The sequence below is a fragment of the Oncorhynchus gorbuscha genome, linkage group LG03 (assembly GCF_021184085.1).
Source record: "Oncorhynchus gorbuscha isolate QuinsamMale2020 ecotype Even-year linkage group LG03, OgorEven_v1.0, whole genome shotgun sequence".
NCBI classification, from domain to species: domain Eukaryota; kingdom Metazoa; phylum Chordata; class Actinopteri; order Salmoniformes; family Salmonidae; genus Oncorhynchus; species Oncorhynchus gorbuscha.
The window spans coordinates 33,360,577-33,388,392 of NC_060175.1; the positions used below are offsets into that span (position 1 = coordinate 33,360,577).

The 27,816-nt window shown below is 41.7% G+C and overlaps 1 protein-coding gene across 2 annotated transcripts in view; it reads left to right on the forward strand.

Moving 5' to 3' along the window:
• Nucleotides 1-23,501, forward strand: part of LOC124031245 (E3 ubiquitin-protein ligase RAD18-like) — a 106,877-nt gene extending 83,376 nt beyond the window's left edge. Inside the window, exons 12-13 of one of the 2 annotated variants that reach the window (XM_046342297.1) lie at nt 2,797-2,832; nt 22,086-23,501. In XM_046342297.1, coding sequence (XP_046198253.1) covers nt 2,797-2,832; nt 22,086-22,212 — 163 coding nt within the window. In that variant the 3' untranslated portion in view covers nt 22,213-23,501. The remainder of the gene's footprint in view (nt 1-2,796; nt 2,833-22,085) is intronic. The other variant, XM_046342298.1, reaches the window with a different exon arrangement.
• Nucleotides 23,502-27,816: the final 4,315 nt, after the last annotated feature.

Genomic DNA, 27,816 nt, shown 5'->3' on the forward strand with positions numbered 1-27,816 from the left:
ATCATTTGGCCGCCTTTCGTTCCAGTACTCTGCTGCCTGTGACTGGAACGAATTGCAAAAATCGCTGAAGTTGGAGACTTATCTCCCTCACCAACTTCAAACATCAGCTATCCGAGCAGCTAACCGATCGCTGCAGCTGTACATAGTCTATAGGAAAATAGCCCACCCATTTTCACCTACCTCATTCCCATACTGTTTTTATACTGTTTTTATTTATTTATTTTTCTGCTCTTTTGCACACCAATATCTCTACCTGTACATGACCATCTGATCATTTATCACTCCAGTGTTAATCTGCAAAATTGTATTATTCGCCTACCTCCTCATGCCTTTTGCACACATTGTATATAGACTGCCCATTTTTCTACTGTGTTATTGACTTGTTAATTGTTTATTCCATGTGTAACTCTGTGTTGTCTGTTCACACTGCTATGCTTTATCTTGGCCAGGTCGCAGTTGTAAATGAGAACTTGTTCTCAACTTGCCTACCTGGTTAAATAAAGGTGAAATAAAAAAATATATAAAAAAAATCCCCAGTACAGTTGGAACTGGTATTCATCTGTGAAGAGCACACTTCTCCAGCGTGCCAGGACCATCGAAGGAGAGCATTTGCCCACTGGAGTCGGTTACAAAGTTGTGCTGCAGTCAGGTCAGGTCAGTTCTTCGATTATGCAAACCCACAGTTTCATCAGCTAAACGGGTGGCTGGTCTCAGACTATCCCATAGATGAAGTAGCTGGAAGTGGAGGATCTGGGCTGGTATGATTACATGTGGTCTGCGGTTATGAGGCCGATTGAACGTACTGCCAAATTCTCTAAAATGACATTGGATGTGGCTTATGGTAGGAAAATGAACATTCAAATATCTGGCAACAGCTCTGGTGGACATTCCTGCGGTTAGCATGCCAAGTGCACGTTCCCTCAACTTGAGACATCTGTGGCATTGTGTTGTGTGACGATACTGCACATTTTATTTTAGGTTGGATGGGGAGCGTCACTGCACAGCGTCACTGCACTACTATTTTCAGGTCTCTCCAGAGATGTGCTTGTCCCATCACGCTCTAGCGACTCCTTAAAATGAAAAGCTTAAATGTCTTCAGTCAATAAGTATTCAACCCCTTTGTTATGGAAAGCCTAAATAAGTTCAGGAGTACAAATGTGCTTAACAAGTCACATAATAAGTTGCATGGACTCACTCTGTGTGCAATAATAGTGTTTAACATGATTTTTGAGTGACTACCTCATCTCTGTACCTCTTACATACAATTATCTGCAAGGTACCTCAGTCAAGCACTGAATTTCAACCACAGATTCAACCACAAAGACCAGGGAGGTTTTCCAATACCTTGGAAAGTAGGGCACCAGCTGGTAGATGGGTAAAAAAAAGTAGACATTAAAAATCCGTTTGAGCATAATTAATTACACTTTGGATGGTATATCAATACACCCAGTCACTACAAAGATGTAGGAGTGCTTCCTAACTCAGGAAACTGTTCGGGGATTTCTCTGAGGCCAATGGTGACCTTAAAACAGTTAGAGTTTAGTGGATGGATCAACAACATTGTAGTTACTCCCCAATTAGTAACTGAATTGACAGAGTGAAAAGAAGGAAGCCTATACAGAATAACATGCATCCTGTTTGCAACAAGGCACTAAAGTAATACTGCAAAAAATGTGGCAAAGCAATTCACTTTTTGTTCTGAATACAAAGTGTTATGGTTGGTGAAAACCCAATACAGCACGTTACTGAGGACCACTCTCCATATTGTCAAGCATGGTGGTGGCTGCATCATGTTAAAGGTATGCTTATAATGGTTAAGGACTTGCGAGTTTTTCAGGATAAAAAATAAATGGAATGGATCTAAGCACAGGCAAAATCTTAGAGGAAAAACTGTTTGTCTGCTTTCCACCAGACACTGGGAAATAAATTAATTTTTCAGCAGGACAAGGCGGCAGGGTAGCCTAGTGGTTAGAGCATTGGACTAGAAACCGAAAGGTTGCAAATTCAAATCCCCTGTCGTTCTGCCCCTGAACAGGCAGTTAACCCACTGTTCCTAGGCCGTCATTGAAAATAAGAATTTGTTCTTAACTGACTTGCCTAGTAAAATAAAGGTAAAATGAATACAAAAAATAATAACCTAAAACACAATGCCGAATATACACTGGGGTTGCTTACCAAGAAGACAATGTTCCTGAGTGGCCAAGTTTTAACTTAAATCTATGTCAAGACCTGAAAATGGTTGTCAAGCAATGATCAGAAAAATATATTTTGTATCTAAACTTTCCTCTTGTTTGCTTACGATCCAACATTTCCTGAAAGCTGGGTTGACCTTTTATCTTGTTTGTGTGCCGCATGCTGATCTCTGAATCCCATATCATCCCCCAGGTTCAGTCAGCCAAGAACCCTGACTGGTATAAATCCTACAGCTTAGGCCCTTTCTTTCCCAGACCCAGAGCTCCGAGTCACCATGTCCTTCAGCGGCATGACTTGTTTAGCAACGTTTTCCCTGTGGAAGGCTGTATGTGTGATAAATGCTGAGCTAAGAGAAGTGAAAGCCCATGGACATCAGTGACAGATTCAAGAGTGTTATAGTCCTATTCATAGCCTGTTGGTATTGGTGCCAATGACTCTCTCGCTCTCTCTTCTCTCTTTCTCTCTGTCTGTGTGTTACTTTTGTACTGCATTGCTATCGGATGCTGCTGCACTGCTGTTCCAATGAGGTGATGCCTTGCTGGGATGATTGACTGATGCTCTGAGAAGTTTATAAATGGTATGTTCTCCTCTCTGTTTTTTCAGCTCCGTCTCCGACATCTTCGCTGGCAGATGCTATGAGTAAGTGACTCTGCTCTTCAGACAAAGTTAAAAACAAAACCTTGACACCAAACACACTCCTGATGTTCATCATAATTATCACCCATGTCAGCTCCTGCCATGTTGCCACTGTTGGAGAAATGCATTCTTCTGCTCAGTTCACTGCTGGGGTTTTGTCATTTGGAGTTAGCTGATGCAGGGAAATGACCAATAGCAGGTAATTGTAGATCTCCTTGTGAAATTATTGAGGCATCTGCCAAGACAGCTGTCTCGCTTGACTTGACACAGATTAATGCTTTTTCCACTACCAAACTGCTACACTTGAGATTAAGTTCTCATTTACAATTAAACACTGAAGTGAAAGATTGTGCAAGTAGAGATACTGGGGTGCAAAGTAGCAAAAAACAAAATAACAATATGGGGATGAGGTAGTTAGTGGGCTATGTACACATAGCAGTCAGAGGTCGCCCTAGCCTTTTGGGGAACCAAAGTGGAATTTAGGGCAAAACATTTTGGGGGTCCCACACTTAACAGCACAGAGGAAACATGTGCGAGTTAATTTCCTGCAATTCTACACATTTTGCCATGGGGCATAGAGAAAATTGTGCATTTTAATGCAAATTTGCTGCAATTCTACACATTTTGCCATTGGACGCAGAGAATTTAGGAGAACAACAACAACAAAACATTTCCTGCAATTGTACACATTTTGCCATAGGACAGAGATTTTATTTGTGGTTTTTAAGATGAGATCTGAGTGAGCGTGACTAACAAAATCAATGGGGGTCCAATGGTCGGGAAATCAACCATGGTTACTACAAGTTTAGATGGCTGGCTAGACTTGTAGATTTACCAATCTAAAAAACGTCAGCTGACATGGGCTAATTGATTGACTGACATAACAAGATAAAAACTGCTGGTGCGCCACCAAATTTGTAAATTGTACCTTGTGTATTCTACTATTCTGGCTCTCAACAGTAAGTTGACACCCCGATTGAGTTCCTAAAGAAATGTATACACAGTACCAGTCAAGTTTGTACACACCTACTCATTCAAGGGTTTTTCTTTTATTTTTACTATTTTCAAATCAAATCAAACTTTATATGTGTGCCGAATACAACTAGACCTTACCATGAAATGTTTACTTACAAGCCCTTAACCAACAGTGCAGTTCAAGAAAAAGCTAAGAAAATATTTACCAAAAAAACTCAAGCAAAAAATAATTAAAAGTACCACAATAAAATAACTATACGAGGCTATATACAGGGGGTACCGGTACCAAGTCAATGTGCGGGGGTACAGGTTAGTCGAGGTAATTTGTACATAGGGGTGAAGTGACTATGCATAGATAATAAACAGTGAGTAGCATCAGTGTACAAAACAAATGGAGGGGGGGTCAATGTAAATAGTCCAGTGGCCATTTGATTAATTGTTCAGCAGTCTTATGGCTTGGGGGTAGAAGCAGAGAAAACAGTCTGACTTGGGCAACTGGCGTCTCTGACAATGATTTGGTCTTTCCTCTGACACCGCCTAGTATATTGATCCTGGATGGCAGGAAGCTTGGCCCCAGTGATGTACTGGGCCGCACGCGCTACCCTCTGTAGCGCCTTATGGTCAGATGCCGAGCAGTTGCCATACCAGGCGGTGATGCAACTGGTCAAGATGCTCTCTGGTGCAGCTGTATAACTTTTTGAGGATCTGAGGACCATGCCAAATCTTTTCAGTCTCCTGAGGGGGAAAAGGTGTTGTCGTGCCCTCTTCACGACTGTCTTGGTGTGTTTGGACCATAATAGTTTGTTGGTGATGTGGACACCAAGGAACTTGAAACTCTCAACCCACTCCATTACAGCCCAGTCAGTGGGGGCCTGTTTGTACCGCTTTTCCTGTAGTCCACGATCAGCTCCTTTGTCTTGCTCACATTGAGGGAGCAGTTGTTGTCCTGGCACAACACTGCCAGGTCTCTGACCTCTTCCTTATAGGCTGTCTCATCGTTGTCGGTGATCAGGCCTGCTACTGTTGTGTCATCAGCAAACTTTTTTATTTTACCTTTATTTAACCAGGTAGGCCAATGCACCGTCGAGAGCATTCACAACTGCGACCTGTGACAAAAACAACAACACAGAGTTACACATGGAATAAACAAACGTACAGTCAATAACACAATAGAAAAAGTCGATATACAGTGTGTGCAAATGGTGTGAGGAGGTAAGGCAATAAATAGTCCATAGTAGCGAAGTAATTACAATTTACAAATTAACACGGGAGTGATAGATATGCAGATGATGATGTGCAAGTAGAGATACTGGTGTGCAAAATCACAGAAATCTCGCAGAGCTCCGAAGCACACTTTAAAAAGATTCGTATGAACACGCTGCAACTGGATCTGTAACTGCTTAAAAAATATATATATTTTTGAACATCACCAATTTGACATTGTACGATTTCTCTTAAATGACGATAGATAAATGGCTGGTTCTTTTTTATTGACACCGGATGCTCCTTGACTTTGACGTGAAGCCGGAAAAATTATTGCTCTATTATCATTTTGGACCTTTAATCCCAGAAAAATGGCCATAACTTAAAAACCGTTGAGGCCTAGACGCCATCTTGTTCGGGGCCAACTGCCCATTATGCCAAACCTACACTCACCAAGTTTCGTCTTTTCCGTTTTGGAGATAAGGCCACGTCGTGATTCGTGATGTTTTGTACATTTGCCATGTGATTCCATTCGCCCTCTTGTGGGATTTATCAGGACAGCGGAAAAATGACCAAAATTAGATTATTTTATAAAACCGAAACCGAATGTCCGAGAGAGTTCGTTTGATTTCCCGGTAGATCCGGCCCTGCCGCACGGCCCGACGCCGTCCGCAAATTTTACAAACGTTTTCGGACATCTGGTAAGGGACCGTACATTTGTAATATGGACTTTCTCACTAACCATATGGCGAATGTCAAAATGTTCCCTTAAGGTATGTTAATGCGGGTGTAGCGAAATGCTTGTGCTTCTAGTTCTGACAGTGCAGTAATATCTAACAAGTATTCTAACAATAACCTCAACAACTACCTAATAGACACAAATCTAAAAGGGAGGAACAAGCATGGTGCAATAGATGGTATAAGGTACAGTATATACATATAAGATGAGTAATGTATGATATGTTAACAACATTTTTAAAGTGGCATTGTTTAAAGTTACTAATGATCAATTTATGCTACAATAAATGCGGCCTCAAGATATGTGGTTTCCTGTTTGCATAAAGTCCAGTGAACTTCTTTGAGAGCCCTCGTGGTATCGGCTTGAGGGGGCGGGACACAATGCAGATAGCCCTGTTAGCCAATGTGCGGGAGCACTGTTTGGTCGGCCCAATTGAGGTAGTATGTACATGAATGTATAGTTAAAGTGACTGTGCATATATGATAAACAGAGTAGCAGCAGCGTAAAAGAGGGGTTGGGGGGACACCATTCAAATAGTCCGGGTAGCCATTTGATTATCTGTTCAGGAGTCTTATGGCTTGGGGGTAAAAACTGTTGAGAAGCCTTTTTGTCCTAGATTTGGCACTCCGGTACAGCTTGCCATGCGATAGTAGAGAGAACAGTCTATGACTGGGGTGGCTGGGGTCTTTGACAATTTTTAGGCCCTTCCTAGGACACCGCAGGGTCGCAGATGAAGTCGCGTGCCAAACGCAGACACCGCTTGCGCTGTAGGTCTATGATGGCAGGGAGCTGGGCACCAGTGATGTGCTGGGCAGTTTTCACCATCTGTTGCAGGGCCTTTCGGTTGGACACGGAGCATCCGCCAAACCACAGTGTGGCGCAGTTAGTCAGAATGCTCTCGACCGTGCAGCGGTAAAAGTTCACCAGGATCTTGGTAGACCGGCGAGCCTTCTTCAGCCTCCTCAAAAGTACAGGCGCTGCTGCGCCTTATTGACCAGGTTTGAGGTATTGTGGGTCCAGGAGAGGTCCTCAGAGATGTAGACACCCTGGAATTTGAAGCTGGGCATACGCTCCACCTCAGTGTCATCAATGAGATCTGGGGTGTGGCTGCAGCTTTTAGACTTCCTGTAATCCACAATGAGCTCCTTGGTTTTCTTTGCATTGAGGGCCATGTTGTTGTCAGCGTACCATGCAGCCAGCTGCTTGACCTCCTCCCTGTAGGCTGACTCATCATTGTCGCTGATCAACAATGATGTTGGAACTGTGTACAGGAACGCAGTCGTAAGTGAAGAGGGAGTACAGGAAGGGGCTCAGCACGCAGTCCTGTGGCACACCGGTGTTCAGGTCCAGGGTTGAGGAGGTGAAGTTGTCAAACCTGACAGACTGGGGTCTGTTGGTTAGGAAGTCCAAAGTCCAGTCACAGAGAGAGGGGCTGATCCGTAGGTCATGGAGTTTGGTGATCAGCCTAGAGGGAATGCCCGTATTGAATGCTGAGCTATCAACAGCATTCTCACATACAGTAAAGGAAAAAAGTATTTGATCCCCTGCTGATTTTGTACGTTTTCCCACTGACAAATAAATTATCAGTCTATAATTTAGGTAGTTAATGGTAGGTTTATTTGAATAGTGAGAGACAGAATAACAACAAAAGAATCCAGAAAAACGCATGTCAAAAATGTTATAAATTGATTTGCATTTTATTGAGGGAAATACTTATTTTACCCCTCTGCAAAACATGACTTAGTACTTGGTGGCAAAACCCTTGTTTGTTTTTTGATGGCTGGATCTTTGTGTTGCAGGAATTAAATGCCTCTGTTTTAATACCCAATTAAAATCAAACACTGTCAATTCATAAGGATTTGTATGAAATGGACAGAGCCAGTCTTAAAGTCAACCAGCAGCTTTTATTCACGAGTGTACTGCTCCTTACACATTTTACCACAGGTTATAAACTTAAAATGACATCATTAGTTTCAGTACCAGCCCGTGTCATCTCCGCTCTAGTACAATGGCTGTATGGTTCTCACATCGTCTCTCCCTATTAAGATGATATATGACTGAGCCTAGAACAGCTGGTGTAGATAAGCCTTCTAGCCAGTCTGGCTATAAATTCATTCATTTCTACCATGGTACAGACAGTCATTGTTCTAATTCTTGATTATATTTACACACATTATATACAGTACTAGGATTAAAAAGAAAATTCATACATATACAGTAACATAATAGTATTCTGATTAGTACATATACAGTAACATAATAGTATTCTGATTAGTACATATACAGTAACATAATAGTATTCTGATTAGTACATATACAGTAACATAATAGTATTCTGATTAGTCAGTCCTGATTGAAATGTATACATAATTAGTCATCATTGATAAAAATTCCCTTAACACTTTGTTGTCCCTGTCGAAGTGAGCATAGAACCTGTTTAACTCGACGGCGATGGAGACGTCGCTGTCTGTGGGGGTAGTGTTTTTTGACCGGTAGTCTGTGATGGCTTGGATGCCCTACCACATGCATCGAGGGTCGGAGTTGTTGTTTAAGTGCTCTTCAATCCGCACTTTGTGGTCATGTTTAGCCATCTTGATACCCTTTTTCAGGTTGGCCCTGGATGAGCTGTAGACTTCCGCATCGCCGGGTCTGAAAGCAGCGTTGCGTGCCTTTAGCAGTGGTCCGACCTCTCTGTTCATCCAAAGCTTCTGGTTGGGGAAGGTCGTTATTAGTTTATGGGTGGTGACATTGCTGATGCCGATGTTGTATTCCAGAACGGAAGAAGCATATGTTTCAATGTCCGTATGGGAGTCAAGGGTGGCCTGAGTGGCAAACAATCTCCAGTCTGATGTTGAAACTGGTGCTGTCGTAATGAGCCTGAGCTCTCTGGACACACTTTGACTGTCCTCACTGATGGTTTCATGTGTTTAATGAGGTATAAATACTTGGGGAGTAGGAACAGGGAAAGGTGATCAGACTGTCCCAGGGGGGAGGGGAATGACTTTGTAAGCCTCTGGAATGTTTGTATACACGTGGTCTAGTGTATCGTCTCCTCTGGTGGGGCAGGAGACATGGAATTTTGGAGAGAAAAATCAGATTTGAGTAAAATCCCCTGCAACAATAAAAGCACCACCAGGATGTGCTGTTTGCTAATGGCAACCTGCAGTTCTTTCATTGCTAGTTTAGCATTAGCATCCGGAGGTATATAGGCTGCAGTAACAACAATGGACGTAAGCTCCCGAGGCAAGTAGAAAGGCCTGCACCTAATCATCAAGTACTACAAATTGGTTGAGCAGTAACTCCTGGTTATGTTCCTGTCTGTACATAATGCTTTGTTTACATAAATGCACAGACCACCTCCTCTGGTCTTATCAGAGTCCTCTGCCGTATGATCAGCCCTGAAGACGTTACGCCCCTCTTGCCCAATAGCGTTGTCGGGTATGCTGTTTAGCCACATTTCTGTGAAAATCATGACGCTGCAATCCATAATCCTTTTTTGTGAGATGATTCCTAGTCGTATTTCATCCATTTTGTTCACAAGTGACCGGACGTTAGCGAGGAAAAGGCTAGGTAGTGAAATCCGATGTGAGTTTAGGATTTTCCTAGCCTGTAGGCCACTTTGCTTTCCTCGCCTTTGTTTACGATCTCAACGCCGCCTCCGGACACTTCCTCTCTGCGATGTTTTAGTCTCCCGGGGCGTCTTCGCGATCTCCAGTGGAAGTAGCAAGATTTCAAAAACTTTCTTTGTGCATGTTGTTCCAATATCCAGGAGTTCTTGTCGGCTATATAGAGTGTACATCAGGCTGTACTGAGTGAATAAACTAAGAATTACTGCTAATTCACAAAATCTGGGTAGCCGCTGAGCCTCACATTGTACACGTGCCGCCATTATTATTATTTAATAAAACAAAAAAATGTACAGTTGAAGTTGGAAGTTTATGTACAAGTACATTTAAACTCCGTTTTTCACAATTCCTGACTTTTAAAATCGAGTAAAAATTCACTGTTTTAGGTCAGAAGGATCACCACTTTATTTTAAGAATGTGAAATGTCAGAATAGTAGAGAATTATTTATTTCAGCTTTTATTTTATTTCTTGTCCATTTGGAAGACCCATTTGCGACCAAGCTTTAACTTCCTGACTGATGGCTTGAGATGTTGCCTCAATATATCCACAGAATTTTCCAGCCTCATGATGCCATCTATTTTGTGATGAGCACCAGTCCGTCCTGCAGCAAAGCACCACCACAACATGATGCTGCCACCCCTGTGCTTCACGGTTGGGATGGTGTTCTTTGGCATGCAAGCCTCCCTTTTCCTCCAAACATAACGATGGTCATTATTGCCAAACAGTTTTATTTTAGTTTCATCAGACCAGAGAACATTTCTCCAAAAAGTACGATCTTTTTCCCCATGTGCAGTTGCAAACTGTAGTCTGGCTTTTTTTATGGCGGTTTTGGAGCAGTTTCTTCTTCCTTACTGAGCGGCATTTCAGATTATGTCGATATAGGACTCGTTTTACTATGGATATAGATACTTTTGTTCCTCCAGAATCTTCACACAGTCCTTTGCTGTTGTTCTGGGATTGATTTGCACTTTTCGCACAAAAGTACATTCATCTCTAGGAGACAGAACGCGTCTCCTTCCTGAGCGGTATGATGGCTGCATGGTCCCGTGGTGTTTATACATGCGTACTATTGTTTGTACATGTCACGTAGATTAGGCCAGAAGGCTATACTGGAAAACCTAACCTCTATCAAATAAAAAGATGGTGGAGCCGCAAAAGTTCTTCTGTGCTTCAGGGTGTTTATATACAAAGTGATTCCGGAACAAAAACAACTTTACTGCCATCAAACATATACCTTATGGGCCAGCTAAAAAGAATGTAACCCCATCCACAGCTCAATCCAAAATCCCTCTCCATGAACTGAAAGAGAGGCTCATTTTGTAGGGCTAGCCCCTCCTCTCAGAACAATGAACACTAATTAATTAAGCAATTACCTATACAAACCTATATTTTCCATTTAACTAAACATACTAAAGTATATACATTGCAACACGTTTGTGAAACAAAATTTAAACCTAACATTTACAGAATTACATCACTACTGACAGTGTCTTTCAATATTCTCATTTACACTAATGAGCCATTTGGGACAGGCACTACAAAGTCAGCCCAATTCCCTTATCTCAGGTCCTTATCCAGCATACCTAGAAGCTACAGATATGGACAGAGAGAGGAACAGAACAAACAAACACTCTCATCCACAACATTGATAAGTATAATAAATATTGCTTATATTAAATATGAACACTGACATAAGTGTGAAATGTATGTACTAAGACCGAGAAGTTATCTTGTGTGTCGACCCACATTGTTAACTTATCTGATAACGGAGGAGTGATGAATGTGTGTGTGCGTTAAAGTAACAAATGCTGCCCGCGGCCAGTGACTGACTTCTACGTCAGAGTACAGATGAACGTGGTACCTTCAGGCGTTTGTAAATTGCTCCCAATGATGACTTGTGGAGGTCTACAATATTTTTTCTGATGTCTTGACTGATTTCTTTTGATTTTCCCATGATGTCAAGCAAAGAGGCACTGAGTTTGAAGGTAGGCCTTGAAATAATTCATCCACAGGGACGCCTCCTATTGACTCAAATGAGGTCAATTAGCCTATCAGAAGCGTCTAAAGCCATGACATAATTTTCTGGAATTTTCCAAGCTGTTTAAAGGCACAGTCAACTTAGTGTATTAAAACCTCTGACCCACTGGAATTGTGATCGAGTGAATAAGTGAAATAATCTTTCTGTAAACAATTGTTAGAAAAATGACTTGTCATACAAAGTAGATGTCCTAACCAACCTGCCAAAACTATAATTTGTTACCAAGAAATTTGTGGGGTGGTTGAAAAATGACTCCAACCTAAGTGTATGTAAACTTCCGACTTCAACTGTAATACATTTTTAAAAAAACACTGCAAAGTATCCTAAGAGCTAAAAGCACGTCAACCCTCTGTCACGTTTGTTGAATGGAGGAGACCAAGGCGCAGCGTGAGATGAATACATCTTCTTTAATAAGACGAAGAACACTTAAACAAACTTACAAACCAACAAAAACGAACGTGAAGCTATATATGATAAGTGCAGACACAGGCAACTAACACATAGACAATAACCCACAAATTTCCCAAAGTATATGGCTGCCTAAATATGGTTCCCAATCAGAGACAACGATAAACAGCTGCCTCTGATTGATAACCAATCTAGGCAACCATAGACATACAACACACCTAGATAGTAAACAACCAACCCCATAAACATACAAAACCCAAAGACAGTACAAAAACACATACATCACCCATGTCACACCCTGACCTATCCAAAATAATAAAGAAAACCAAGAATACTAAGGTCAGGGCGTGACACCCTCTCTGTCGACTCTAGTGTGTTTGTGTTGGTGTATAAGAGTAAAAATGTGTTTAATTGGAGATGGCTTATAAAAATTGAATAACTAGGCAGCAATCAAAATGAACTATTAATTCGATTTTTTTTCCTGGCAAGTGTCCTCTTTCATTCTAACACATTTGCTGTGAGAGGGATGGAAGCACATAATAACTTCTCTTCTGTGGTGCCATTGATTAGCAGGGCACATCCATTCTGCTGCCTAGCGAGGATGCCAAGCAGACAAAGCTCGATGTGATAATTGGTTGTGTGACTTGTTGGCCATGCGCTGGCCAAAGTAGAATGAACCTCAAGCCATAGAGAATTCTTCTATACTGCTCCCTTACTTTTCCCATGTCTCTGGGCTACTTAGCCAGTCTGTTCCAGTTATTCCACATGAAATGGAGATGGTGGAAAATAATTTGGGCAGATTGTCGACCCGAAAACCAGCTTACCCTTGGTGTTAATTAATTTTGATGCACTTTTTCTCTGAGAACATCGTGTGACTGTTTCTCAGGTTTCTTTGTGTCACCCTGGCAATTGGTGGCCAAGCAGACATAGAGAGAGAGTGAGAAGATAAGAGCGAAAGAGGTTAGAAATTTCAGGAGAAAGCAATAGGAAATGCGCGTCGTCTATGAATCAAAATCAAATCAAATTTTATTTGTCACATACACATGGTTAGCAGATGTTAATGCGAGTGTAGCAAAATGCTTGTTCTTCTAGTTCCGACAATGCAGTAATAACCAACGAGTAATCTAACCTAACAATTTCACAACTACCTTATACACACAAGTGTAGAGGAATGAAGAATATGTACGTAAAAATATATGAATGAGTGATGGTACAGACCGGCATAGGCAAGATGCAGTAGATGGTATTGAGTACAGTTTATACATATGAGATGAGTAATGTATGGTATGTAAACATACAAAAGTGGCATTGTTTAAAGTGGCTAGTGATACATGTATTACATCAAGATGGCAAGATGCAGTAGATGGTATAGAGTACAGTATATACATATGAGATGAGTAATGTAGGGTAGGTAAACATTATATGAAGTGGCATTGTTTAAAGTGGCTAGTGATACATTTTTCATAACTTTTTACATTATTAAAGTGGCTGGAGTTGAGTCAGTATGTTGGCAGCAGCCACACAATGTTAGTTGTGGCTGTTTAACAGTCTGATGGCCTTGAGATAGAAGCTGTTTTTCAGTCTCTGTCCCTGCTTTGATGCACCTGTACTGACCTCACCTTCTGGATGATAGCGGGGTGAACAGGCAGTGGCTCGGGTGGTTGAGGTCCTTGATGATCTTTATGGCCTTCCTGTGGCACCGGGTGGTGTAGGTGTCCTGGAGGGCAGGTAGTTTGCCCCCGGTGATGCGTTGTGCAGACCTCACTACCCTCTGGAGAGCCTTACGGTTGTGGGCGGAGCAGTTATCGTACCAGGCGGTGATACAGCCCGACAGGATGCTCTAGATTGTGCATCTAAAAGTTTGAGTGCTTTTGGTGACAAGCCAAATTTCTTCAGTTGTTAACGATGCGCTGCTGCTCATTCACCACGCTGTCTGTGTGGGTGGACCAATTCAGTTTGTCCGTGATGTGTACGCCGAGGAACTTAACTTACTACCCTCTCCACTACGGTCCCGTCGACGTGGATAGGGGGGTGCTCCCTCTGCTGTTTCTGAAGTCCACGATCATCTCCTTTGTTTTGTTGACGTTGAGTGCGAGGTTATTTTCCTGACACCACACTCCGAGGGCCCTCCCCTCCTCCCTGTAGGCCATCTCGTCGTTGTTGGTAATCAAGCCTACCACTGTAGGGTTGTCTGCAAACTTGATGATTGAGTTGGAGGTGTGCATGGCCATGCAGTCGTGGGTGAACAGGGAGTACAGGAGAGGGCTCAGAACGCACCCTTGTGGGGCCCCAGTGTTGAGGATCAGCAGGGTGGAGATGTTGTTACCTACCCTCACCACCTCGGGGCGGCCCGTCAGGAAGTACAGTACCCAGTTGCACAGGGTGGGGTCAAGACCCAGGGTCTCGAGCTTGATGACGAGTTTGGAGGGTACTATGGTGTTAAATGCTGAGTTGTAGTCGATGAACAGCATTCTCACATAGGTATTCCTCTTGTCCAGATGGGTTAGGGCAGTGTGGTTGCTATTGCGTCGTCTGTGGACCTATTGGGGCTGTAAGCAAATTGGAGTGGGTCTAGGGTGTCAGGTAGGGTGGAGGTGATATGGTGATTGACTAGTCTCTCAAAGCACTTCATGATGACGGAACTGAGTGCTACGGGGCGGGAGTCGTTTAGCTCAGTTACCTTATCTTTCTTGGGACCATTAACAATGGTGGCCCTCTTGACGCATGTGGGAACAGCAGACTGGGATAAGGATTGATTGAATATGTCTGTAAACACACCAGCCAGCTGTTCTGCGCATGCTCTGAGGATGCGGCTGGGGATGCCGTCTGGGCCTGCAGCCATGTGAGTGTTAACACATTTAAATGTTTTACTCATGTTGGCTGCAGTGCAAGAGAGCCTGCAGGTATTGGTAGCGGGCCCTGTCAGTGGCACTGTATTGTCCTCAAAGGGAAAAGTTGTTTCGTCTGTCTGGGAGCAAGACATCCAGTTCCGCGATGGGGCTGGTTTTCTTTTTGTAATCCGTGATTGACTGTAGACCCTGCCACATACCTCTTGTGTCTTGAATTGCGACTCTACACTGATGCTTAGCTTGTTTGATTGCCTTGCGGAGGGAATAGCTATGCTGTTTGTATTTGGTCATGTTTCCAGTCACCTTGCCCTGATTAAAAGCAGTGGTTCGCACTTTCAGTTTTGTGCAAATGCTGCCATCAATCCACGGTTTCTGGTTTGGGAATGTTTTAATAGTTGCTGTGGGTATGACATCGCCGATGCAATTGCTAATAAACTCGCTCACTGAATCAGCGTATTCGTCAATGTTGTTGTTTGACACAATGCGGAACATATCCCAGTCTACTTGATCAAAGCTATCTTGAAGCGTGGAATCAGATTGGTCGAACCAGCGTTGAACAGACCTGAGCGCGGAAGCTTCCCGTTTTAGTTTCTGTCTTTATGCTGGGAGCAACAAAATGGAGTCGTGGTCAACTTTTCTGAAAGGAGGGCGGGGGAGGGCCTTATATGCGTCGCAGATGTTGGAATAACAATGATCCAGGGTTTTACCACCCCTGTGTTCAGACTGAGATAGCCATTTCAAAATGTACATTTTGTGGCCAATTAATCATTTCTTTGTGGATTTTGATGTGTGCTTGGAGTTATTATCTTGCTGGAAGGCAAACCTGTTGAAAAACAGAAGCATATGCAGAAAAGTACCTCATACCTACTGTAAAATATGGTGGTGGATCATTGCTGTTATGGGGCTATTGTTAAGGTCAACGGCATTGTGAACTTTACCAATTACCAGGACAATTTAGCCAAAAACCTGGTTGCCTCTGCCAGAAGGATGACACTTGGCCGCAAGTGGATCTTCCTGCAATACAATAACCCCAAGTACTAATCAGAATCCACAAAAAAAATGTTTAATTGACCACAAAATTATCGTTTTGCAATGGTCATCTTAGCCTCCGGACCTGTGGTTTGAATTGAAGAAGGCAGTTCATACGAGTAGATTAAGAATGGAAAGATTCTGTAAGGAGGAACGGTCTAAGATCCCTCCCAAAGTGTTTTCCAATCTCATAAAACATTTTAGAAAAGGTTATTGAAAAAGAGTATTGACAACAGGGATGCCAATCATTTTGACCCCATCTTTTTGAGATTTGTTTTATTACTTGCTAATAGTAAATATGGACACTAAGCTGAGTGCTTATTAAAGATTCAACATTTTTCAGGTCCATCAATACTGGCGCCATTTAAAAATATATATTTCCCTGAGCAATTTTATTATTATAAAATAATATTATTTCCTAATTTCTTTGAGCATACAATATAGATCAGTATTTGTATTTATTTTTGGTCATCTTTTTAAATGGCGCCAGTATTTATGGACCTGACTGTATCTCGGGTGTGATCGCTAGGGCCTGGAAGGCTCCTCATGTGCTCCCTCTCCTCAAGGTGGTGCCCCTCTGACATTAATCATTTTCACCCAATCTCTAAACTGCCTTGCTTAGCGTAAAATGTTGAATCTTTAATAAACCCTCAGCTTAGTGTCCATCGGTCTGGTTTCAGGCCATTCATAGCACTATATCTGCTGCCTCTTTGGTGACAAATGACATTGTAAATTGCCTGGGTCAGGCAGCCTGCAATTGGTTTTAAAACTACCTGACAGGCAGGACACAATGTGTTTCTTCTGATGGTGTTAAATCACGATTCCTTCATATTATGAAAAGTTGTCCCCCAGTGGTCAATGTTGGGCCCTGTACTTGTACTATCTATATGAACAATATTTTCTTGTCTGTAAGAAATTGTAACCTCCCCTTGTATGCGGATGATACTTTAGGGCATTCTGTTGGCCCTTCTGTTGACAAGGCTCTTTCAGAACTTTTATGGTTTTCAGAAAGCCTTTGTTGAACTGTACTTGGTACTTAATGCAGGGACAAATAAGTATACAGTTGCAATCGGAATTTTACATACACCTTAGCCAAATACATTTAAACTCAGTTTCACAATTCCTGACATTTAATCCTTGCAAAAATCCCCTGTCTTAGGTCAGTTAACCTGTAGTGACATCCCATCCCATGAACGGGACCGTTGTCATCATCTGACACTAATTAGCATAATGCAACGGACATAAATCTTCCTAGAAAATATTCCTATTCATGAAAATCACAAGTGAAATATATTGGAACATAGCTTAGCCTTTTGTTAATCACCCTGTCATCTCAGATTTTCAAAATATGCTTTATAGCCAACGCTAGACAAGCATTTGTGTAAGTTTATCATAGCCTAGCATAGCATTATGCCTTGCTAGCAGCAGGCAACCTTGTCACAGAAATCAGAAAAGCAATCAAATGAAATTGTTTACCTTTGATGAACTTCGGATATTTTCACTCACGAGTCTCCCAGGTAGACAGCCAAAGTATAATTTTTTTCCCAAAAGATTATTTTTGGAGGCGAAATAGCTCCGTTTGTTCTTCATGTTTGGCTGAGAAATCGCCCGGAAATTGCGGTCACCACAACGCCGAAAAATATTCCAAATTAGCTCCATAATATCGACAGAAACATGGCAAACGTTGTTTAGAATCCATCCTCAGGGTGTTTTTCTAATATCTATTCGATAATATATCCGTCGGGACAATTCATTTTTCACTAGGACCGATTGGAGTAATGGCTACCTCTGTATTTTACACGAGAATCTCTCTCGGAACCACCATGTGACCACTTACGCAATGTGGCGGCCTACTGCTATTCTTCAACAGAAATGCGTAAAACTACGTCACAATGCTGTAGACACCTTGGGGAATATGTAGAAAGCGTAAGCTCATTGATGGTACATTCACAGCTGAATAGGGAGTCATTGGAATGCAGCAATTTCAAAACCTTGGGCACTTCCTGATTGGATTTTTCTCAGGCTTTCGCCTGCAACATCAGTTCTGTTATACTCACAGACAATATCTTTACAGTTTTGGAAACGTTAGAGTGTTTTCTATCCAAAGCTTTCAATGATATGCATATTCTAGCATCCTTTCCTGACAAAATATCCCATTTTTAAAATGGGAACGTTAAAAAAAAAAAAAAAAAAAATACTGCCCCCTAACACCAGGTCTTAAGATCACAACTTTATTTTAAGAATGTGAAATGGCAGAAATTGTGGATTGATTTTTTTTTCAGCTTTTATTTCTTTCATCACATTCCCTGTGGGTCAGAAGTTTACATACACTCAATTAGTATTTGGTAGCATTGCCTTTAAATTGTTTAACTTGGGTCAAACGTTTTGGGTAGCCTTCCACAAGCTTCCCAAATCAGTTGGGTGAATTTTGGCCCATTCGTCCTGACAGAGTTGGTGTAAAGGAGTCAGGTTTGTAGGCCTCCTTGCTCGCACATGCTTTTTCAGTTCTGCCCACACATTTTCTATAGGGTTGAGGTCAGGGCTTTGTGATGGCCACTCCAATACCTTGACTTTGTTGTCCTTAAGCAATTTTGCCACAACTTTGGAAGTAAGCTTGCGGTCATTGTCCATTTGGAAGTCCCATTTGTGACCAAGCTTTAACTTCCTGACTGGCTTGAGATGTTGCTTCAATATATCCACATAATTTTCCATCCTCATGATGCCATATATTGTGTGAAGTGCACCATTCCCTCCTGCAGCAAAGCACCCCCACAACATGATGTTGCCACACCTGTGCTTCACGGTTGGGATGGTGTTCTTCGACTTGCAAGCCTCTCTCAGTTTCCTCAAACATAACGATGGTCATTATGGCCAAACAGTTCTATTTTACTTTCTTCAGTCCAAAGGACATTTCTCCAAATACTACGATCTTTGTCCCCATGTGTAGTTGTAAACTGTGGTCTGGCTTTTTTTATGGTGATTTGGAGCAGTGGCTTCTTCCTTGCAGCCTTTCAGGTTATGTTGATATAGGGCTTGATTTTACTGTGGATATAGATACGTTTGTACCTGTTTCCTCCAGCATCTTCACAAGGTCCTTTGCTGTTGTTCTGGGATTGATTTGCACTTTTCGCACCAAAGTACGTTCATCTCTAGGAGAAAGAACGCTTCTCCTTCCTGAGCGGTATGACGGCTTTGTGGTCCCATGGTGTTTATACTTGCGTACTATTGTTTGTCCAGATAAATGTGGTACCTTCAGGCGTTTGGAAATTGCTCACAAGGATGAACCAGGCGTGTGGAGGTCTACCATTTTTGGGCGGATTTCTTTTGATTTTCCCATGATGTCAATCAGAGGCACTGAGTTTAAAGGTAGGCATTGAAATGCATCCACAGGTACACCTCCAATTGATTAAAATGATGCCAATTAGCCTATCAGAACATAGTTTTCTGGAATTTTCCAAGCTTTTTAAAGGCACAGTCAACTTAGTCTATGTAAACTTCTGACCCACTGGAATTGTGATACAGTGAACTATAAATGAAATCATCTGTCTGTAAACAATTGATGGAAAATGTACTTGTGTTATGCACAAAGTAGATGTCCTAAGCGACTTGCCAAAACTATAGTTTGTTACAAGAAACTTGTGGAGTGGTTGAAAAACAAGTTTTAATGACCTCTGACTTCAACTGTGTATTATTTTCCAAACTGCTTTAAAATGTATCTGATGGTTTCTGCATATGTGCTTTGGATGGTGCCCACATTGTTTGTGTCCCGGCTTATAAATATCTGGGTAGCTAAGATATCTTTCAAGAAGCATATTGATGAGTTAGTTAAGAATTAAAATGGTCTTCCTTTATAGCAGTGGTCACCAACCTTTTCTGAGTCAAAATGCAAGCAGAGATCTATCACTCTTTTAAACAAAAAAAAACAAGCCTATGCAACATTAACCAAATAAAACTGTTCTGTAGCGATAAGGTTTGTGCAGTAGACTATAGGCCCAATACATTTTCACTGCATATTGGCTACGCTTGAATTTCTCTGCCAGTGTGGTTTTTCTCATACCATTTAGAACTTATATTTCAACATTTTAGGTATTTGATCCCACTGGTACTAGATCATTTGTTGTAATACTTGTGAAGGCACAGCTGAGTGAGCATAATCTTTTGTTTACTTTTTTTACTGGACTGCATCTGATGGTCAATCAGAGGATAGAGCAGTGGTGAGGCTGCCTTCCACCTGACTCACCATCCCTCCTCTCTCCCTCCGCTGAGAAAATGGGACACAGTCTTCCAGCTCATGGCGAGCCTAAGTCGCACTGCATTACTTCTGCCTCATGCACCAATTCATGTTTTTACTCCTATGACTAGAGAAAGGGAAATATTCCTTGATATTAAAAAAGACACAAGCCGCTAATAATAACAATGCAAACTTATCGAAATGCACATGTATTGCTTAGAAAACTGTTGAACAAAGTGTTGACGGTGCTGAATAACAACGCAACCATGAACTTACTCATAAAAACAGCAGCTCTTTGTTGTATTTGTTGAGTCTAGTCATATTTTTAAAAGTTGAAATTTCACATTATCAACTTTGCTGTGCATTCAAGGCTTCTTTTTACTCGTCTGGTGCAAATAGCAAATAGCAACGAAAAAAACATATTCAGTTCACATTCATCCCTGTTATAGATTATGGTGATATTGTCTATATGAATGCTGCCTGATCTGTATTGAAACCAGTGGATGTTTGTCAGTGCACTCACTGCACTTTCATATGGGCTACAGTTTCAGTACACATCACTCCATTATGTATCAAAAGAGGGTCAGCCTACTTTCTAAGTCTTGTAGATCAATGCACTGTTCTCTATTTCTTTATAAAAACCCTCTTTTGCAAACTTCCGCCATACCTTACTTCATTGTTAAATTACAGACATACGTGTCAGCAGACCCGATCACAGGGATGGGTACCTCTAGATGTCCGGTTGATCTCTACGGAATTAGGTATATCTGCATGCGCCCTGCCCTGTATATGGAATGATCTGCGGAGCTCTCTGCACATTGATGTTCTGGTGCCTTTAGGGCAGTTCAAGTTGATAATGGAGGACCTCATTGTTGAGGAATGTGTTTTGCTTCTTAAATGAATTGTAGTATTGTATGCTATTATTATGTTGTCTGTTAGAATGTTGTACATTTTATATTTTGTGTTCATGCAGGGCTCCCTTGAAAAAGAGGCCTTGGTCTCAATTGGACTCCCTGCTAAAATAAATGTGAAATAGATGAAAGAATCCTAGGAGGGTGACCTGAAGGGCCACCATAGCTCTTATTGAGACCGTGCTGTTTGAGCTGCAGCACCCTGCCAGGCTGACACTTTACGTCAGGGATGGGCAACTGCGGACCAATAACTTACTGTTAAGAGTTAGAATAATTGAATACACAAGGTGCAATTTCGAAATGTGGTTGTGCATCAGCTGTCAGTCAATTAGTCTATGTCAGCAAATCAATTTTAGATTGGTAAGTTAGTCCAGCGTCTGGCTATCTAAACTTGTATTAAGAATGGTTGAATTACCAACTGGGATAGGGCCCATTGATCAAAAGTTATCATATTAAAAACTGCAAACATTTTCCTCCACCCTATGGCAAAATGTGTAGAATTGCAGGAAATCCATTATAAAATTGCTAAATCTTCTCTCTGCCCCATGGCAAAATGTGTTGAATTGCAGGAGGGGTGTATGGATGTGGGTACTGCAGACCTATGAGCCACTGCGGCCCCTCAGGATGAGTTCCGTTTTTCTGTGGCCCCCACTCTCATCAAAGTTGCCCATCCCTGCTTTACATGTAGTGATGTTTTATATTCACTCCACAGGGCCCTACTGAGCCTGACAGTGTAGAGGGGTCTGTGACCTTCTGCAGAGACATGACCTCCACATGTTGACCTTCTGTCTTTATTCATGGGTATGTGGCCACAAGGGAATGTGAGAAGAGAACAGAGCAGATTCATTATGTTATTAGCCATCTGCAGTGACCGTAGACAGTCAATTTGGATCTGCACTGTACTGCATTGACCACCATGACCAACACATCAGCATAGTTTCCCTGGAAACACTGTTGTCAAGGAGTGCTTTAATCTAACTATATCATTAGTGGGGATACCACATAGGGATGGGAGATATAACCATAATGTTCTTCTGTTCTTTCCCCCGGGACAACCACATGAACCAGGACTCATAGACAGCTGTTGCTGTTCAGTTTGTCTGTGAGAGAATATCTCCATAGATGTCCTGCATTGTTCTACTTTATTATTTTCTAATAATGTGATTTGGCCTTTCTGCTCCATTAACCTGGGGCTTGATATATGATGAAAGGCCCTAGACTCACTTCTGAGAATTTCTCTCCCCAGAGTTTTGGAGAACACCTCGAGTGGGAAACGGGCTTCCTACTCCAAGGAGGAAGACTCTTCTCTGCCACTTGTCCTGGGAAAACGAGCCCGGAAAACCTGGAAAGAGGACCGGAAGGAGTCGAGCTGAACTCTGTTAAACACCTTCACCTTTATCTAATTTCTTTAAGCAAATTTTCTGGGTATAGCATGTTAAGAAATACATTTGTCATTTTATAACTTGGTTGTTCCACCAATTAGAGACATTTTGAGTGGTGAAACTTGGTGGAGAATAACCCAGTTTATTTCACCTAATTGTAACATTCTGCCATAAAGAGCACATATGTGAAATCATGTTTTTTAACACTGGATAAAAGTAGAGACTCAGAGCTATGAAATGGTATATCATATACTGCATTTTTGAGGAACAAAGGGAAAGTAATTCTGCTTTGAAACCTGATACATTTTTAACCTCGCTTTCGAGAAAAGGACCTTTGAATGTTTTGGTACCTACTGGAGACCTCTCCTTTGTCCATACCCATTCAGCATTGTTCAGACCCTGTTAAGCCAGCCCCACCCATCTCTTTAAGGATTCACATGTGAGGTCATGTGCTAAACAGTGAGTAGTGTAGTAAAGACTAAGACTTAAAGTAGTAGCCTACGATAAGGGAAAATTCCAGGTAAACAGAAAGTAAAAAATATTTTATAAATATTAGATTACACTTACCCAGACACACTTGTCTAAATTGATGGGCCATGTGAAAGATATTCTATAAACCCCAGCCACATCCAGTGGTGGAAAAAGTACTAAATGGTCATACTTGAGTAAAAGTAAAGATACCTTAATAGAAAATAACTCAAGTAAAAGTCACCCAGTAAAATACAACTTGAGTAAAAGTCTAAAAGTATTTGGTTTTAAAAATACTTAAGTATCAAAAGTAAATGGAATTGCTAAAATGTACTTAAGTACAAATAAATAAAGCACACTCAGACATAATACAAACAAAGCATTTGTGTTTAAAGTGTCTGCCATATCAGATGCAGTTGGGATGACCAGGTATGTTCTCTTGATAAGTGTATGAATTGGACAATTTTCCTGTCAAAATGTAACGAGTACTTTTGGGTGTCAGGGAAATATATGGAGTAAAAAGTACATTATTTTCTTTCGGAATGTAGTGAAGTAAAAGGGAAAGTTGCCCTAAAATATAATTCGTAAAGTACAGATACCCCAAAAAAATACTTAAGCAGTACTTTAAAGTATTTTTACTTAAGTACTTTACACCACTGGCCTCATCTTTCTAAATGGATGGGTCTCCACAGAAGGTGTAAACGGTACAGCCAAATGGTTACTTGCATTGCAGAAATATATATATATATATTTGTTTTATTTAACCAGGTAGGCCAGTTGAGAACAAGTTCTCATTTACAACTGCGACCTGGCCAAGATGGAGCAAAGCAGTGTGACACAAAAAAACACAGAGTTACACATGGAATAAACAAAGGTACAGTCAATAACACAATAGAAAAGTCTACATACAGCGTGTGCAAATTAAGTAAGATTAGGGAGGTAAGGCAATAAATGGGCCATAGTGGTGAAATAATTACAATTTAGCAATTAAACACTGGAGTGATAGATGTGCATAAAATGAATGTGCAAGTAGAGATACTGGGGTACAAAGGAGCAAAATAATAAATAACAATATGGGGATTAGGTAGTTGGGTGGGCTATTTACAGATGGGCTATGTACAGGTGCAATGATCTGTAAGCTGCTCTGACAGCTGATGCTTAAAGTTTAGTGAGGGAGATATGAGTTTCCAGCTTCAGTGATTTTTGCCATTTGTTCCAGTCATTGGCATCAGAGAACTGTAAGGAAAGGCAGCCAAAGGAGGAGTTTGCTTTGGGGTGACCAGTGAAATGGATGTGGAGGTCCAGCTTGCGTGGTTACTCGTTGGCTGCGGTTGTGAGGCCAAATACTCTAAAACAACATTGTAGGCTTATGGTTGAGAAATTAACATTCAATTTCCTGGCAACAGCTCTGGTGGACATTCCTGCAGTCAGCATGCCAATTGCACGCTCCCTCAATTTGAGACATCTGTGGTGTTGTGTGACAAAACTACACATTTTAGATTGTCCTTTTATTGTCCCCCAGCACAAGGTGCAACTGTAATAATGATCATTCTTTTTAATTTGTTTCTTGATATTTCACACCTGTCAGGTGGATGGATTATCTTGGCAAATGAGAAATGCTCACTAACAGAGATGTAAACAAATTTGTGCACCACATTTGAGAGAAATATACTTTTTTGTGCATATGAAACATTTCTGTGATGTTTATTTCAGCTCATGAAACATGGGACCAACACTTTACATGTTGCGTTTATATTTTTGTTAAGTGTAATTGCTGATTGCCTAGGAGAGGAGATACCATTCCTCCTCCAATACTGCCACTGATTACGGAAACAACAACAGTCACAAATTGCCCTGCCCCTTAATCCTGGTTGATGTGTCAACAATCATCTGCAAATTATGAGCAGTCAGCAGATCACACACCAAGTAGGCTACTGGGAAGACAGACATAACTTCAAGTAGATGGCCCTACATAGAGTTGAAGTCGGAAGTTTACATACACTTACGTTGGAGTCATTAAAACTCGTTTTTCAACCACTCCACAAATGTCTTGTTAACAAACTATAATTTTGGCAAGTCGGTTAAGATATCTACTTCGTGCATGACACAAGTAATTGTTTACAAACAGATTATTTCACTTAGAATTCCCTGTATCACAATTCCTATGGTTCAGAAGTTTACATACACTAAGTTAACTGTGCCTTAAAACAGCTTGGAAAATTCCCGAAAAGTATGTCATGGCTATAGAAGCTTCTGATAGGCTAATTGACTTCATTTGAGTCAATTGGAGGCGTCCCTGTGGATGTATTATTTCAAGGCCTACCTTCAAACTCAGTGCCTCTTTGCTTGACATCATGGGAAAATCCAAATAAATCAGCCAAGACCTGCTGGAGGAAACAGGTACAAAAGTATCTATATCCACAGTAAAATGTGTCCTATATTGGCATAACCTGAAAGGCCATTCAGCAAGGAAGAAGCCACTGCTCCAAAACCGCCATAAAAAAGACAGACTACAGTTTGTAACAGCACATGGGGAAAAAGATTGTACTTTTTGGAGAAATGTCCTCTGAAATAGAATTGTTTGGCCATAATGACCATCGTTATGTTTGGAGGACAAAGGGGGAGGCTTGCAAGCCGAAGAATACCATCCCAACCGTGAAGCACGGGGGTGGCAGCATCATGTTGTGGGGGTGCTTTGCTGCAGGAGGGAATGGTGCACTTCACAAAATAGATGGCATCATGAGGAAAGAGAATTATGTGGATATATTGAAGCAACATCAAGCCATTAGTCAGAAAGTTCAAGCTTGGTTGCAAATGGGTCTTCGAAATGGACAATGACCCCAAGCATACTTCCAAAGTTGTGGAAAAATGGCTTACGGTCACGGTATTGGAGTGGCCATCACAAAGCCCTGACCTCAATCCCATAGAACATTTGTGGGGAGAACTGAAAAGGTGTGTGCGAGCAAGGAGGCCAACAAACCTGACTCAGATACAACAGCTCTGTCAAGAGTAATGGGCCAAAATTCACTGAACGTATTGTGGGAAGCTTGTGGAAGGCAACCCGAAACGTTTGGCCCAAGTTAAAAAATGTAAAGGCAATGCTACCAAATACTAATTAAGTGTATGTGATGAAATAAAAAAAGCTGAAATAAATCATTCTCTCCTATTATTCTGACATTTAACATTCTTAAAATAAAGTGGTGATCCTAACTGACCTAAGACAGGGAAGTTTTATGGGGATTAAGTGTCAGGAATTGGGGAAAAAATGAGTTTAAATGTTTTTGGTTAAGGGGTATGTAAACTTCCAACTTCAACTGTAGCAAAGGGACAATACTAGACAACGTATACTTGGAGATATCAGGAGTCCTCTAGCTATAGAATAAAGACCCCCCCCTTCCTCACATACTTTGTGCATGACACCCCTGATAGCAGTGCACCGGGGACTCAATATACAGGTCGTCTTGTGCACAAAGAACCCTGGTACACATATGCAGGGATTAGGTGAGATGTTCTCTGGAGGAGCTCTGCTATTGTGCTTAAAATTGCAGCTGTGCAAATGACCCCAGGGACTACAAATTTAAGAGGAAAGTTATTTGAAAGACCAGGATGATTCTTCTGGTAATTCACCTTGCCCTTCCCCAGCTCTGTGCCTGTTCAGTTGTTGGATGTTTGTCCGACCCTCAATCCCTGCATCAGGTGTTTGCTCCCATGCCTGGCCTGCTGTTTGTCTGCCACAGATTAGCTGGAGCTGAGACGGGTTGGATTTGCCTGTCATTTGCAATTCACGCTGAGCGCCTATGTATAAACAGCTCTCAAACTGATTTTGGATTTGTTTGAAAGCATAGAGCGGGCCAATATAATTCAATATGTAGTCAAGGTCAGAATGAAAACAAAAGAGAGAGAACTGTAAGGAGGAGGCCTGCCGGTTTTGTATGTAGGGGTGAAAAAGCAGGAGCACTTTGGAGACCTGACCTCAAATCAAAACAACATAGCTGGAGCAAGGCAGGACTGTGACATGGTGTTGCTCCAGTCACTGGACCAGAGCAGGGAGGCGTCTTAGCCCCTCACTGCAGGGGCTGACTGGACACTGAGCAAAGACGGGCAGGGGCACCTCACTGCGGCACAGAGATACAGACACTGGCCCAATATTAAAGTGACATACTCATCCCGGCACACTGCTTCCTCACTCTTTCCCAGTTTTCCTACCTCCGTCCCGCACGCTGGAGAGCAAACTTAGATCCACTATGCAAAAATCACACAGCCATTTCCTGGTTGCCATATAAGTTTGCCTGATTTCAGTTTGTGAAAAAAAAAGCAAGTATAGTGTAGATAATAATTGTACCATCTAAACTGCTGTTAAGTATCTTTTCCATAACCAAAAATATTGTATTCAACTGTTTGAAGCTGGTGTGCAAAACCGAAAGTAAAAGACGCAAAAACAAATCTTACGAATGGGAAGCATAGTAATAGCACACATAGAACAAATACCGCTTCTTATCTTGCTTTCAATGAGAATGCCACATCTATAACACATTTCTATATTAATATGGTCATGCCGCCCAAAAAGTTACATAGTGCAGCTTTAAAGAGGGAGAGTTCATCTCCCATGCCACCTGGAGCATTGGATCTGCAGCTATTAAATATCACCTGTGCCAGCACAGGTGAAACTAATGACTTAATATCGAGGCGACAGATGCAACACATCCTGACCAACGAGGGTGACTCCAATCAGGGCAAATAGAACCAAACTCCAAAACCTGTAACACAAGGTACAATAATATCCTAGAAGACAGTAGGGTTGTCCCAGTTAAGACCCTCATGGGGACCACCAGCCTCCAGAGAGTGGTGTCAAATCTCAATGTCACAGTCAGGGATCAGAGCAATTTCTCCCTCGGGCAGGGCCAGCTTATCCCACTCTCCTTCACACACAGCCAGTCACGCACCACACCACCCTGTCTGCCCTGCTGAACTCCTCCACTGCTGGGTTGGCAGTACATTATGGGCTCAATTCAATTACTACTGCATTGCAGAATTTACACAGTACAGAGCAGGGCCTAGTTTTACATTTCCAATTTTCAGAATAAGATGTGCCAAGTCTTGTAAACAAAGACACTGTATTAACATTGG